At 49.9% G+C, this 15,573-nt stretch overlaps 2 protein-coding genes across 11 annotated transcripts in view; one reads left to right on the top strand and one right to left on the bottom strand.

The window, feature by feature from the left end:
* SEPTIN8 (septin 8) overlaps positions 1-13,066 on the top strand; it is a 27,279-nt gene extending 14,213 nt beyond the window's left edge. For 3 of the 10 annotated variants that reach the window (XM_029217129.1, XM_029217133.1, XM_029217128.1), the window contains 6 exons: positions 419-580; positions 1,151-1,247; positions 1,445-1,613; positions 1,818-1,950; positions 2,052-2,242; positions 4,912-7,478. In XM_029217129.1, the coding sequence (XP_029072962.1) occupies positions 419-580; positions 1,151-1,247; positions 1,445-1,613; positions 1,818-1,950; positions 2,052-2,242; positions 4,912-4,954 (795 nt within the window). In that variant the 3' untranslated portion in view covers positions 4,955-7,478. Of the gene's footprint in view, positions 1-418; positions 581-1,150; positions 1,248-1,444; positions 1,614-1,817; positions 1,951-2,051; positions 2,243-4,633; positions 7,479-11,158 lie in introns of those variants that run through there. The other 7 variants (XM_029217131.1, XM_029217127.1, XM_029217130.1 and 4 more) reach the window with 5 other exon arrangements.
* On the bottom strand, positions 12,152-15,573 carry CCNI2 (cyclin I family member 2). The gene is made up of 4 exons (XM_029217137.1): positions 15,142-15,573; positions 14,571-14,702; positions 13,912-13,986; positions 12,152-12,449 (listed from the first exon to the last, which is right to left on the bottom strand). Exons 1-4 carry the CDS (start codon positions 15,571-15,573, stop codon positions 12,207-12,209), a joined length of 882 nt encoding a protein of 293 aa, XP_029072970.1. The 3' UTR covers positions 12,152-12,206.

The following is a 15,573-nucleotide window of genomic DNA, read 5'->3' as shown; positions in this document are numbered from 1 at the left end:
AATTTTCACTGTGAACAATGGGATAACCTTGGCCTGGGAGATTTTGAGGTCTTCCTGTGGCTTCTGCTAATGGGTCATCTAACCTGCTTTGGGGGTGCTCAGCCCCCTACTGCTGGTCCTGTCAGGCCCCACACCGGTTAAGACCTTCAGAGCACTCTGGGTCAAAGCTGGGTATGCCCAAGGGAGTAATTTGGGGCTGGATGGAGGTTTGGGGTAGCCAGGGCTGTAAGAAACACTGCAGCCAATTGTTACAACCCGTCAGAATGGCCCCAGCTGGCTGGATTCAGGCCAGGACACCCCTTAGGAGCAGCTCCATCTCTCTGGCTTCCTGCCCGCCTGCCCAGGGGTGTGGCCTGAGCAGGGCTCTCCACAGTCAAGGAGCAACTCGCCTGCTGACCCCTCTCCTCAATCCTGGCAGGTGAACATTATTCCCATCATCGCCAAAGCGGACACCATTTCCAAGAGTGAGCTCCACAAGTTCAAGATCAAGATCATGGGTGAGCTGGTCAGCAACGGGGTCCAGATCTACCAGTTTCCCACGGACGATGAAGCTGTTGCAGAGATTAATGCGGTCATGAATGTGAGTGTTGGGCCAGGGCCTTGGGGCTCTGGGGCCAGAGGGCTTGGAGCCAGCCCCAGGCCACTCTCTTTTCCCTGGGTTTCAACCTGAGCTCTCCAGGAAAGATGGGTGGGCATCTGGGAGCTGGCCAGTCCTGCATCTTCTGGACAGGAGATGGGAAGAATTGGGTATTGGGCTGGTACCGGGGCTCCCCCAGGTTTAAGTTTCCCAAGGTACGAACTCAGGGCTAGGACCTGAAACCTGCAGGAGCAAGCAGGCAGGATGCCAGGGCTTGGGAACTTGGAAGAGAGCCAGGCCCACAGGTCGTTTGAGAGAGCTTCTGGTGGCCCCTGGGGAGCCCAAGGGCTGAAAGAACACCCTAGAACAAGAGGAAAGGGGTTGCGGGTTCAGCCCACTCCCTTGTGTGGAGGTTCCAGGATACTTCTCCAAAGGAAAGCCGTCAAGTGAGCATCTGGCCAGGCCTTGTTCAGGTCTGGGCAACCCCTCCCTGGGGCCCAGGGGCAGTGAGGGTGGGTCTGTTCATTAGCCTGTGTCAGCTCAGTGCTCATGCACACTTGGGCCCCTTTCCAGGCACACCTGCCCTTTGCCGTGGTGGGCAGCACCGAGGAGGTGAAGGTGGGGAACAAGCTGGTGCGAGCACGGCAGTACCCTTGGGGCGTGGTGCAGGGTGAGTGTGTTGGTGAGAGCACAGCCCCGGCTGGGGACCCGGACTCAGTCCCCTGTCCTGTGTCCTCACCGTGACCATCTGCTGCCTGTCCTCTCTCTGGAGTCTACCTCTAACCCCCTAACCGCTGTCCTGTGCCCCGTCCTTCCTGTGCTGGTGGCTGGGAGCCTGCCTGATGCCCACGTGCCCTCTCCTTTCAGTGGAGAACGAAAATCACTGCGACTTCGTGAAGCTCCGGGAAATGTTGATCCGGGTGAACATGGAGGACCTCCGCGAGCAGACCCACAGTCGGCACTACGAGCTCTACCGGCGCTGCAAGTTGGAGGAGATGGGCTTCCAGGACAGCGATGGTGACAGCCAGCCTTTCAGGTGACAGCCTATCTCCCCAGCCACAGCCAGACTTGCCACGTCGGCATCTGTTCTGGGGGCTTGTGAGCTGGGGAGAGAGGCTGTTGGGACCCCAGCATCCTCTCCCCCCGATCCCCCATGCCCACGTGATTTCGCTTCTCTGGCTCTGCCCACTCCGTTCCGCCATAATCCCCGCGTTGGCCTCTTTTCTCTGGGTCTCCACAGCCTACAGGAGACATACGAGGCCAAGAGGAAAGAATTCCTGAGTGAGCTGCAGAGGAAGGAGGAGGAGATGAGGCAGATGTTCGTCAACAAAGTGAAGGAGACGGAGCTGGAGTTGAAGGAGAAGGAGAGAGAGGTGTGTGCGGGGCTTGAGGGTTGTGGTGAGGCCAGGCCAGGGAGGGCCCGGGCTCCTTCTGGGCCCACATGAAGCCCGGCCTCCCCGCCTTCTGCTCCCAGCTCCACGAGAAGTTTGAACACCTCAAGCGGGTCCACCAGGAAGAGAAGCGCAAGGTGGAGGAGAAGCGCCGGGAACTGGAGGAGGAGACCAACGCCTTCAACCGCAGGAAGGCGGCGGTGGAGGCCCTGCAGTCTCAGGCCCTGCACGCCACCTCGCAGCAGCCTCTGAGGAAGGACAAGGACAAGAAGAAGTAGGTGGCGGGCTCCCTGCCCTGCGCTGGCTCGCTCCCTCTCACTCTCGCTCACTCTCGCTGGCTCACCATTTTGCTCTCTCCTTTCACTTGCTCTCCCACCTCATTCTTGCTCACCTTTCTTCTTTCACTAGTGATCTTCATATCTCAAGATATCAAGCATTCATGCCCACTCTTGTATTTGTGCATGAGTGGCCCCTCTCTCCCTCTTCTACCCCACACCCCATTTCTCTCTCTCTCTCTCTGTGTCTTTCTCTCTCTCTCCTGCAGCCCCCTCAAGAGCTGGGTGGAGAAGGCTGGGCCACACAGGCAGGGAGTGGCCCCCGAGAGGGTGTAGGGTCTCAGGGAAAGTCTTTCAGGCCAGGAGACGGCCAGGGCCTGGGAATGTTAGCATTTCTGGGCAGATTCCAAAAGCTCCTGTGGTTTCTGCTTGGACAGCCATGGTGCCTCCCCCTCAGTCCTGAAGCTGTGGACGTGGGCCCCATATTGGCAGGCAGGTGGTGACTGAGGACAGTGGAGACTTGAGCCCAGCCAGCACTGACCCCCTGGACACTATGATCTTGACCTGCTAAAGGAAGGACAGCAGCTCCCTGTAGGGGCCCTGTGAGTCCTACTGGAAAGGAGGCTGCCCCTCAAGTAGAGGCTGGAGTTGTTCCTCTGAGAGTACTCAGAGGAGAGAGAATTATAGGGGATGGGGCGGAGGCTTTTCCAGGAGTGCAGTCAATTTTGGCCAGGTGGGGGCCACTCTAAGTCCCTTCTCCTTGGTGTTTTTCATAGCCTGTTTCCACACTCACATCTGGAGTCCAGATGCCCTGGCTCCCGGGGAGTCTCCCTCTCCCGCCCCACTTCATTCAGTGTCCCACACAGCATCACACTGTGGGGATCTCTCGTCTGTCCCTGCTTCTCCCTGCCCCTGGTCTGTGTCAGGTACCTTCCTTCTCTTGCCAGGTGTACCCATCTTGGTCCTCATTCTTGTTCTTCTTGGAATTCCATTTCCTCCTGGAGTGTTTGGGAATGTGTGTGTCCAGGCATTTCCTTCCTTGGTGGCAGTGGAGCCTTGTGGTTAGGGGCATGCAGCACATGGCTAGCTGTGGCCCTGGGATGCTGCTTGTGGCCTTAACCTTCCACCTGCCCCCCAATACACACGCATGACACATGTACACTGTCTTACTCTCCTGCCCCATCACATATATAGACTCAGACACACATCTACTAACACACACAGTCCCCAAGGCACACACGCACAGAGGCACAGACACATCTAAGGAAAATAAACTTAAGGAGCTTCTGGGGGAGACCAGGGGGACAAAGCCAGGCGTTTAGGAACTGGATGCTAGTTCTCATTCCCGAGGCCTGTCTTTTGCTTTGGAATAGACCCTGTAGTTTCCCGCATCCTGCTGACTGGTGGCTCCACCCCAGCTGCTGGCACGGCTGCGACAGATAAGCCCCTGCTCGTCCCCAGGGAGGACCCCAGCCCCACACTCCCCTCAGCCATGTAAAATTTCCCTTCTGCTTTGCATTTGCTTCCAGCCCTGATCCCATGTCCAGGTCTTGGTGAGCTCGGTGAGTGTGAGGGCTCTGTGAATTGGAACCTGTGTGGATTTCAAGCTAATGGCTCAGAAATCTTGTTTTTCCTGGGAGTGGGTATGCCACTCTATGAACCACATGCTGGCTCCTGAATTGACTTTTCCGTGCTCCCTGCCAGCTTATCCCAGGCCACCTCGTTTAAAAAAAGGCAGGCAGAGTCCCCTAGGAAATAAGCTATGGAGAAACCCCTCAAAAACAGAAGATCAAGGACCCGTGGCCAGGTCAGGGGATGAGGGCCAATGGGGTGGGGTGCAGGCTGGCTGCAAGGGCACCAGCACAGCTCAGGGTGGGGCTCATCACTGGTGTCAGGTCTCCCTGCTTTTTTCATGTGACCTGGGCCTGGAAAACAGGTCTTTTCTGTTTGCTGGACATTCCAGAAAGCTTCAGTCAGTTTGGCCTCTGGGAGAGAGCGCTGTCCTCCAATGCTGGCCTTGTGGAGGCCAGGAGTGGGGTAGGTGGGGTGGCTGGGAGCACCCCTTCCCCCCACCCTGGTCAGGGGAATGGGATGAGTCAGGAGTGCATTTGGGGGGACATTTTTTTGTGACCATTTAGTTGAATGGCTTTGACTGACTGTACTTATTCTTCAAATTTTAATTGATCTTTGCAAAATTACTTCCCTATCCGACCCTCAGCCTGGGATGCCATAAACTGAAGCGAATTCTCTGCTTTGCTTGTTACAAATGCCAAACTGACTGTCCTTTCCCAGTGTTCATCTTGCTGTCTTTTGCTTCTGTTTGATTTGGTCGTCTGTGTACCTTTTAATGTGTCTGTTTTTGTTCTGTTTGTTTTATTTTTATTTTTCAGTTAACGCACGCACAGACTTACATGTCAAGAGTGGACTTTAGACTTTCATGTGTTAAGTTGCTTGAGTTACACCTTGTGACCCTTCTCCCATAACATGGTGTGAGGACGGACTGGGAGCTGGTACAGACTCCAGTGTTTACAGCCTTGCTTTGTCCCCCCCCACCGCCCCACCCCGCCATCCCCCAGGCTGCCTGGGCCTGGTGGGCCGCCCTCTCTATGCAAATTCGTTAAAGCCATGAATGCTGGAATCCAAAACTGATGAGGTTTATTTTTTTCAGAGCCAGTGGCTGGTCTTCCATTTACAGTGTCACTATTCCTTGACGGAGCTGTTTTGTGCCACTCTAGCGAAGGCCCCAGCCGGCGATGCTCGGCCTAATTGTTCAGCGTCAAGATGGCAACTCATGCAGTGCCCTAGGTGTGGCCACGTGGTGTGGTATACATGCTGCAAATTCCCCTGGTTCCCCTCCATTTTAATTTTTCTAACCTAGAGCTTAATTTCAATAATAACTTTTAAAGCACTTCTAAATTTTTATTTTGGCACGAGCATAAAGACAAATAATACCCTCTCCCATTATTTTCATAAGTAACAGATTCCCTGATTTTTAAAAACTAAAAATATCTCTAAACCTTTCTTATGTATAAAGTATCCCTATAAAATATAGGGAGAGGTGGGTAATAAACATCCTGTAATGACAGTGTTTGGAATTTCTTTATGGATGAAAGTGGATCACGAACAAGACCACATCCAGTGTTCTTACTGTGAATGTAAATGGAACAGCAGCCCAAAGCCATTGTCTCTGTGCCCCAGAGGTGCTACCTGTAAACAGGGACCAACCCCATGTGTGCGTGTTAAATGTTTGACTCTGTTTAACTAAGACCCCCAAACGAATTCTGCATATTCCAAATGCAAGAGTGTTCAGCGGGAACAGGTTTTTCTCCAGATCATTGTTTCCTTTTTCTTGGCTGAGTCACAGGGAAAGAGGTGAAAGTGTCTGATGTATGTGAACAATTTAAGAAAAAAATACCAGCAGAGGAGCTTTTCCCCTTCACCGGCATTCTTAAAGAGAACATTCTAAGAAAGTACAAGCATTCTTCTATGTTCCTGTTGATTTGCAAGCCATTGAGAATATCAGGGTTGAAAATATAGGCTGATAATATGGTACACAAGAAATGAATAGATGAGAGGAAGGATTTCATTTAATGTTGATGAAGCACTGTGCTGGGCACTGGCTACCCAGAGTAAAGCACAGCTCTGTCCTCAAGGAGCTTACAGTCTAGTGCACTCCCTAGTTGGAAGACTTAGGAAGCTGCGCTAATATATTGTTGGATTGGCATTTTGTTTTTTACGTCCTTCATCTTCTCTCCCATCATTGTTTCCCTCTTTCTGCCTTGGCCTGCTTTACTGATTTCCAGGACAAGATCCTGGCTCCTTCCTGCCCTTCTGAGACCATGTTACATTCAGAGAGGGGTGGAGGGTGAGCTGTGTGTATCCACTGAGGCGTGACCAGGAAAAGGTGGTCTTTTTCTCCTCGCCAGGAGCAGAGCAGGTTTTATTGATGCTCAAAGTGAAGATTCTCCAAAGTTATGCCATGACCAGGGGTGGATACAGGTTTTTGAGGGGCTCGAAGCTTGAACTACTTGAGAAACCTTTTTTTTTTTTTTAAAAAAAAAAAAAGAAGGATATGAGTATAAAATTAGGTACAGGGCCTTGGAAAGGGCACTGAGAATTAAGCTTCATTAGCTTCAGAGTAAATCCACCTCTGGCTATAACTGATGCTTCAGTGTGGGTATCCAAGAAGGTAAATCAGCATATCTAAGGCAGATGTGGACTGCGAGTGGCTTAACTTTAGGGTAATTATATGTCTGAAAGTGTATTTAGTTGGGTGGAAGTATGACCTTTAAGGTAGCCTCTGTCAGCTAATGTATAGCTAATGTATTTCTGAAGACGAGGCTCAGTGACCCAGCAGGTTCACTGGCTATATAAGAAATAAGGACTCCTGATTCATGGGCTAATCTGGGGACTCTTGGAGTGGGCAGATTCTGCCACCCATCCACTGCCGCCTGCGGGCTGCACCCAGGGCATACTTGGGAGGCCAGAATTATGGCTGGTTATCTGCCTGCGGGCCCAAGCCTTCCCAGAATCTCGGGGAGACCTGTCATTGTTACATTTTCTGGGGTCTGAGCTGCCTCCACAGGACCCATTGACTTCAGCGAGCCTTACTGCACTTTTCTCCCATGCTGTTTATGTTTGGAATTTTGTCATTTTTAGCTGAGACCAAATTAATTCTTGGTGCCCAAGGTGGGCTGAGAACTTGCCATTATTTAACAAGCTCCCCATCACGGAATGTGCCCCGTCTGCAGGATGTGATTACCCCTCCTTTTCTGTCTCAGTATCATCTGTTGGCATTTAGGACAGTCAGTGGGATCATGCTGGCATTTACTATCATGTCTTTCATGAACCAAGTTGGTTTTGGGTAGAATCACCGTATAATTTATTGCCCAAACTGAGACTTTTGAGAGTGAAAGGAAATGCTATTAATAATTATGCCAAGTCAACAGGCATAAGCCATGACTGTCTCAGGCAAACTGGGATGTATGGCCACCCAAGTTATGGGTAACCTGAGTCTAGGTGGTCTGCACTTGTGCAGACTAACTCCATGTATGTTTGTGTGTATGTCTTTGTGTGGGTTCCCTGTTAAGTGGGGCTCGTATTACTGGATAAGAGGCCCAAGGGAAGTGTGGCTTGCTAGTCTCTTACGTTAACATGCTTTTCTAAAACTGCTTCATTTGTTAATTCATTTACTCCTTCATTCATTGACAATTTTTGTTCCTTTCCATTCACTTTGTACTCATTTTTTTCCATTAAATTTTGCATTTATTTTGAGTTTCTGTGGTGTCTTCTTTGGGCAGTGGCTTTTCTGATTTAATGTTTCCTAGCCTATTAATCTGCTACACCTGTGGTAAAATACAGCTTGTCTTTTCCATGAACTTTGTGGGGTTGATCAGCTTCTATAGGAGTAGTGTTTTAATAGTGAATCCTGCCATGGGCATCTGTGAAAGGCTCTTGAATAGGTGTGGGATGGAGGAAAGATAGGAAAGAGAAGACGCAGCCTGTGGTTAATGAATCTTTATCAGGTGACTTTATCCAGCAGGACATGAGAGAAGGAAGACCCTGCGCTTGAAAAGTTTACCTCCTTGTTGAGGAGGCTTGACATACGACGACTAACATTTGAGTTCTTATTGTGTGCTAGTCATTGGTCTAAAGTGCATTACATGTATTAATTCCTCTAATCTTCACAATAATCCTATGGTCAGGTACCATTTTGCCCATTTTATAGGCAAGGCACAGAGAGGTTAAGTAATTACCCGAGGTCACACAGCTCATAACTGGAGGAATTGAGGTTTCAATATTGGTATCCTGGACCCTTAATTCCTGTGCAGCTTGACAGTGTAGGTTGGTGGACCTGAGATGGTTTTGTAGAGATGGGATGCCCTGGTAAGTAGGCAAATATTTGGTTGAGGAAGGGCAGACTGGTGGTTGAAGGAAGTGATGGCAATCTCCTGGGCCCATTGTTGACGTGCTTTCTCTGTTAGACACTAGGTTAATCTCTGGGAAGACCAAAATGAGGAGATGGGGGACTAAGGTGGGGAAGCTGACAGCCCAGCAGGGAGACTGGCATGCAGGCATCCCTAGTGAAGGTATAGCACTACTCTCCCCACAGGGAGGCAGGTAGCAGGGAGGCAAAGTCTTCATCAAGCTTTGAAGGACAGAGACTCTCTAGGAAGCCAGGGGGAATAGGGCCACACTGATGGAAGGACCTTGGCTCACCCAATTGGGGGAGGTAATATTTGGGCAAATTTAGGACAGGTCTATGATGCTCATCCATGTGCTCCTCTCTTAGCCCATCTGCCTCTGAGCTCTCTCCCATCTCTGTTTTCTGCAGCTACAGTCCTTTACCAATCCCTGCCCTCTGCAGATGGGGACAAATGGAAGATGGATGTGTCTTTATTTCTCCCACCACAGTGATCCCCAATCTCTAATCTGAGGTGGGATATGAGTTCCTAACTGCAGGAAAAAAATGTTAAAGGAGAGTAGGATGGGACCTAGGATTCCAAGACAAGCTTGAACAGCATAAAACTTTTAAAACAAAAAATCTCACAAGTGGTATTTTGGCAATACAGAAGTTTGCTTCCCCAAAGAAGGGGGATATTATTTACAGAAAGATGAAGCAGCAAGGCTGTCCCTTACCTCCATACTGTGGCTCACAGGTCTACCTTCTCCTTTTTCCAAGAGACTGAGAGTTGGTTTAGCTCTGGGGATGCAGCTTACTTGGCTAAGGGGGTCCAGATACCTCTCAGCAGTTTCCTGAAGTCAGAGACAGCGTGAGCTGGTGTGGGCTTTCAGGATGAGCCCCTGCCCCACCAGCGACAGTGCCCACTCCCAATGGAAGGAAGGAGGCAGAGGGAGCTGTGGCCATGAGCAGCAGGCTGCCCCTCAGCATGTCCCTCTGTGCTGGACTAGAGTACAGTTACTGACAGGGCTCGAGAGATGTATTTCAAGTGTATTTGACTCTATCAACTCTAAATGCAAGGTATCTAATACATATAAAATAAGACTCAGACAGGGTTGAAAGGAATTAAGGTGTATTTTAACAAAAGTTCCAACAAGCAAATTTGTTTCAACAAAAGGTAGAGATTTGTGCTGACTACAGTACAGACACTATTATACTATATCTAGTCCTCGGCTATTTTGCAGCTGGTAGCAGAAATCACTCTGCATGGCTTAGCACGTTTACAAAAAACTGTTCACAGTGGAAGGACTTCACAAATTACCTCTGAATGTGTGGTTCAGTCATTCATATCCCCAACATTACTTACACAGCCCCAGTGGGCATCGCTGCCAGCTGGACTCCACTGCCTAGAGAACGGCTCTACAGCGTCACCTCCCTCAGCCATGCTAGTGATCTCTCCCTCCTCCTGGCAGTGGTGGAGGCAGCCTCAGCCTCAGCACCTGCTCACCTCAACCAAAAGCTCTGGGAGCTGCCTCTCCCCATCACAAGGGTCACCTTGAAGTGTTCTGCTTTAACACAAGAATCCCTCTAGTTAAGCTAATAAACTGCTTTGCTTAAGAGTAACAAAGGAGAAATTTGCCTAAAGCTTGATCAAGATGCTGTACATTAAATAAAGCACACTTTATAAATCGAGTCCTTATGAAGAAAAGACTTAAATCCTGGCCAAGTCAAGGTAAATCTACCTGGAGAGACTATCCCATTTCTGCAGGGGTGGGCAGAATACTTGGGACTTGAAACCTGCACATGTTCTTGGTACAAGCCTGGGAAGCTGGAAGGACCTGGCCAGCTCTGGCAGGTGGAGCAGCAAGAACTTATCTGTCAGCACCAGCCCAGCCCTTCAGCCCTGAGCAAGGCCTACCTCTGGCCTCATAGTCCAGCTGTCTTAGGGGCTGATACAGCCCTTGCTGGAGAAGGAAGAAAAAGCAAGCTGCAGTATGAGCATTTACTCCTTCTCCCTGGTCTCGGGCCCAGGGTTCAGAGGGAGGCAGGGGTTCAGTTTGTCAGATTACCCTTCCCTTTAGGGACCCTGACCTGTCTTTTTTGCCCCCTTAATTTTTTCTGAAGACAGGAATGTTTTCTCAGTTGCTCTTTCAGGGCCTTCTTCCTTTCTTGTTATAGGATCCATAAAGCCTACAATATAGAGGAGTCCAAGCAAGGCGGGATTGCCATTATGCTCTAAAGGGCACCGGGGTAGGGGCACAGAGGCTGGCAGGTGAACCAAAAAGTTGTCTGTGCGGGAGGATGACTAAAAACTTGTCAGCTGTTGCTTTACAAGTTCTTTGCAGTGGTTCCACTGCCTAATACCGACCTGTAATTAAAACAGAGTGGTCATCCTTGAAGCAGAATCATTTTACATTCTAAAGAATGAGCAATTCAGTGCTGAAATATTAGCATGGAGCAATTTCAGGAAGGTCCAACCACCCAACTTAAGAACATTAACCCCACCATCTCAGGAACACCCATCTTCAACCTCAGCAAAAACTGTCATTATTCTAACTGCATTCCATCTTACCCTGTCCATCCTGAGTGATTCTGACCTCCCAGTGCCTACTCAGGGTATCCTGGTGCCTGGTACCATACAGAGGGTGAGGGGTCAGAAATTTACACTCCTCAATACTAAGCTCAGGTTTGCTTCCTCCTGAGCTAGACATGTCCCCACATCCTCTTGACTACAAGGGCTGCTACTGAGACAAAGCTTCACTCACTGTCAGAGAAACCCACTCTGGTGAAGGGAATGTGTATCTAATACTCAAGTCCAGAGGATACGCCACGTGTGGAAAGCCTAGCCCTTAGGAAGACTCTTCAGAGTCATCATGGCCAGAGCATCTTCTGGAGCCCACAGGGGCCAAGAAGGGCCACAGGTACCCTTTTGGGGGCAGAGTGCATCAGCTGAAGGGGCAAAACTGAGAGCCTGGTCTGGGGCAAAGTTGATGTCTACCTGTGCTTTCTTTAGCAGATCAGATATAGGAGTACAGCAGTCGGGCATGAGCCTCTCCAACTCTAAGGTGATGATGACCAAGGCCAGTGTGGAGCCCTTGAACTGCAGCAGCTGGTGGCCCGCCATACAGTGCTGCAGCTGCCTGGTCAGGGATGCGACGTGGAGGGAAGGATTCCTCTGAGGCAGCAGCTCCTTCACGTGGGGCCAGCCCAGGACCACCAGGGCGTGGAACTGGAGACCGTGGTTTTTAATGTTAGAACAGAAAACCCCATACTTTTCATATATCAATGACCAAAAGTGCAAACAATTTAAATTTTCATCAGGGAATATCAAATGTTGCCCAACCCTTTTCATTCCCATTCATGGCCCCCCAACGGGCTTGGGGCTTAATACCCCCTCTGTGGCCAAGCTCAGCTTCAACCCTGGAGAGAAAAAGACAGTCTGCTTTGTGACATGCTCATTAAGAGCCTAAAGTACCCAGATGACAGTGTTTCAATTCTGAAAAATAGAAGCATACGATTCAAGATTAAGGTAGCAGAAAAGTTACTTGTATCTGCTTGACATGAGAGGAAACTCTGCAGCTTGGCAACAGTGGCCCGTTTTCATACTGATACAGCCCTTAGTGATTTAATCTTCATGCTTCATAACAGACCAAAACCCCATGACATTTCCACATTGCATAATTTTGCCTTACTAACAGAATCATATTCTAAAGGGTGACCATCATTCTCTAACTAAAACAAATACAAACGAATACGACATTTTTAAGTGCCAGATCAATATGGTCTAAAGCCTCAATAAGGACTGTGTGTAGGTGAATAAAGACAGCTAAGTGAATGTGTGTAAAGTGTAGCAAAAGCAGACAGATTTTTATGTACAGTATTCATAGAACGGAAAGTTAAATATTTTTGCAGTGTGTATTTAAAAGAGAAACTCACCACAATAGTGCCATCTAAATATCTTTGTAAAGTTAATTTAATGTCCTTTAGAAGTGGGAGTCTGGTGGAACTGTGTTGGATTTAAGACAACATTTCACTCTTCCGTATGTTGTGAGCCTTGTGGGTCACCTCACTGTGCTGCATATGCAAGGACGTGTGCTTTGCCATCCTATGTTGTGAACAGCTGTTCTAAAGGCACAGTGAGTCCAGGGTAGACTCGTACTTACTATGGTCAAGAAGTCCAGCGGTGTCCCACTGTAGAGATCCCAGTGAAGTTTGTCCAAAATAGCCAGCTCCATCCTCAGCAGCTCATTCGGGGAATAGCCAGAGCCATAGTGCTTTATGAAGTCTTTTATGCGTGGAATTAACTGTAAAAAGAAAATAAAGTGGCCAAAGCCCTACACCATGTCATGGTAGCTTTTGTTTTCTTATCCCTGGGGACTGGGCATCCATGACCCTAGTAGAGTTGTCTTCCACTGACCCACCACAGAAAATGCTTCTGAAAGAAAAACCAAACCAGATCTTGGCTATCTGTCAAGTCCCCAGGTATTGTGACAATATGTAGTGAATGTCACATGGTCACCTGCTGCCAACAGGTCTTGATCCCCAACTGCACTCCAGCTCATACCTGAAGGTGCTTTAGAGGCTGGGGCTGTGCCGTCTCCCCCATTCAGCTGTAACAACGCACTCAAAGCTTTCCAGCTGTGGGCTCTACCCATTCCCTGTTCCCAATCCCTACCATGATTCCTCGTCATAGAGAGGAGTATGCCTTTGAGCTTCCTGGTCTGCGTCAGACAGACTCATTGATAAAACCTCCCATGGTTTTGGCAGCACCATAGCTGCAAACACATTCCTTTCCACCCTTATTGAAGGCAGTTCAGTTCTGGAAAAACTATGACTTTTCCCCAGAGAAACTAATAAGGCTTGTCTATGAGTAAACATGCAAGTACCAAGTGCACTGAAGACTTGGTCCTACTTTTTTAAAGTATTACTATATAACTGTATAGTAGTATTACTACTATAACCTCTAGAAATATTTCTTTTAAGGGTTATTTACTTTTTTTTTAGTTGGACAAAAGCATCTTTGGGGGCATGAATTATATAATCATAAACAGGGTTAAAATAAATTTTATTGAAGGTTTGGAACTGGACACACAAGTGACTTTTTCTGCCCCCATGGACCCTGAGATCAGCCAAGGGAGACCTTGTAGAAATGGCAGTGGTTCCACTATCCCCCAAAGGGGGAGAGGTTGGGGGGAGGGAGGAAGGAAGGGAGGTCCGAGAAGGATATTGGGAGAGGATCTTCTGAACAGAAGCCACAGTGAAACTGAGAAGTTCAAGCAAGCCTGAAGCACTTATGGGGGCTTCTCTTCCACCCACTGCACATGGCCCTCCTGCCCCTCTTGGAGAAGGGTCCCAGAGTCCCTGAACACCAGTTTCTTTGACACAGCCAAGTCCTTAAGTCTCAAGCAGCTTTCTTAGATGTAGTTTCCGGGGGTGGTCATTAGGCCATATGGTTTGGGAGGCCTTTTTCTTCTGCTTAATGGGAGGTGACATGTGGCATCAACCAATGAGGCAAGATTGTATCTGCTAGGAAGTCAGACCTCTGGGTTTGCTGGGCCAGGACAATTCTGCTGTTCTAATTACCCATTTGTGGGGTCCCAAAGTCTGACAAGCCTAAGGAAGGGACAGCAGAAATCCTGGAAGGTATGACTTTTCCAAAATGCCCATTCCCAAGGCCACAGACCTTTCAGGAAACTTGAGTGTTTCCAGTGTTACACACCCTTATACCTCAAAAGCAGCCCTGAATGAGCTTCCAGGGATGCATACCTCCTCTTCTTCATTAACTTTTGCAGCAAGTCTCAAGGAAGTAATTGTAACACAATGGAGTAAACACTTTTTTATCTGCAGTATGGAAGAAACACATATGAGCAGAATATGAATGCCAGAAACTAACTGTAAAGCGTCTGTGGGTTTTTTTTTTTAAGAAATTAAGTTTTGCCTTTTTAACTTTTTTAAAAAGACTGATTGTGTTTATCCACAAGGAAGTTACCCCCATTTTTAGATGTGACCCGTAAAAACCTCCTGGTTTCAGAACCACAGATGACTAGTCAATAGTCCTTTGTTAGAGGACTGACTGGAGGTGGGAAATATGGCACCATCTCAGGGAACACACGGTCCCATCCTGACCTCAGGCTGCATTGTACTGGTCCAGACAAGCACACCCCACCTCATCACAAAGGGAGTCCTTTCCCAGCTAGGTCCTCTCATGCTCCCCAAGTTGACTGACCCCTGACGGCCACACAACACAGAGTCAGACAGGCAGATGGGAGGATGTTCCAATTCCAGTTCTACCACTTGGAGCCATTTACTGAATTGATGAGGCTCAGTCTGAGCACCTGGGATGGCTCACCTCTTAGGCAGCAATGGGAAATAGAGGTCAGTTTGCGCCCCCAACATCTGTCACCATCCCTCATAGACTTCCCTACCTTTACTGAAACTATGAGGCGGCTGAAGATAGTGAAGGCCAGGTTAAAAGTGGTCTGGGAGAAGTCAAAGATGTTCTCAACTCGCAGGAGCCCCAACACGACTTCCTGGAAAGCTTCGCAAATCTCCACCTGCTGGAAGGAGGAGGTGGGGCAGAGGAGGGAAGGTCGCTGGTGGCCAGTCTCCGTCCATCAGTGGCTGGACGGTCTGCTTACGGTGACCAGAGGGGCTGTAAGAAGCCTCTTCACCTTAAATCGGTGTCGGATAAGGGCCTCTCTTACCCAGCGCCTCCCCCATTCAGACCCTCTCCTGCCTGTGCCCGTTTTTTGGTCTTCAGCAGGGTTCCCCAACTCAAACAAGCCCTCCTCCAAAACACCTACTAGAGAAGCACCGTCTCAGTGACAAGCTGGCGAATCTCGACTCTTGCCTCGTGCAGGGGATGCACCTGGGGAAGGTGCGTGCTCCAGGGTGCGGTTCACCTGATCGCGGGTGCAGGTGGAACCCGGCCGCGTCCCGTGCGCGCGTGAGGAGGATGAACGTGCTCTCGGGAGGGGCCCCCGCGGGAACCGGTACCTGGACTCGGCCCCCCAGCCACAGGCGCGCCTCGCGGCCCTGGGCCTGGGTCAGGTGGGCATCCAGCTGGCGCTCGTCCAGGACGCCTCCCCAGTCGCTCGGCACCAGCCCGGGCCGGCTGGGAACCGGGGGCGGCGGGGGCGGTGGCCCCAGAGCGGCGCCGGGGGCAGGGCGCGCAGCTGACCGAGGCTGCATTGCCCCCCGCGTGGGTCTGGTCCACGACGGCTCCGGGAGACTGACCGCTCCGCGCAGGCAAGCCTCCGGGAAACTTCTCCGGATCGCCGCGGGGAGAGAGACGTTCCACGGAGGCGGCGGGAGAAGACAGCGAAGGACTGTTTCGCCCAGACTTTCGTCCGGACTCTCACCTGGACGCCGGACGGATCTTATCTCCGAGGCGGACGTCTCCGGCGCGGGCCGCCCGCCGGAAGCCAT

This window comes from Monodon monoceros, unplaced genomic scaffold (assembly GCF_005190385.1).
Source record: "Monodon monoceros isolate NGI ecotype Baffin Bay Population unplaced genomic scaffold, NGI_Narwhal_1 Super_Scaffold_12, whole genome shotgun sequence".
Lineage (NCBI taxonomy): Eukaryota > Metazoa > Chordata > Mammalia > Artiodactyla > Monodontidae > Monodon > Monodon monoceros.
Note: the sequence above shows the minus strand (reverse complement) of the source record. Positions and strands in the feature narration are given on the sequence as shown.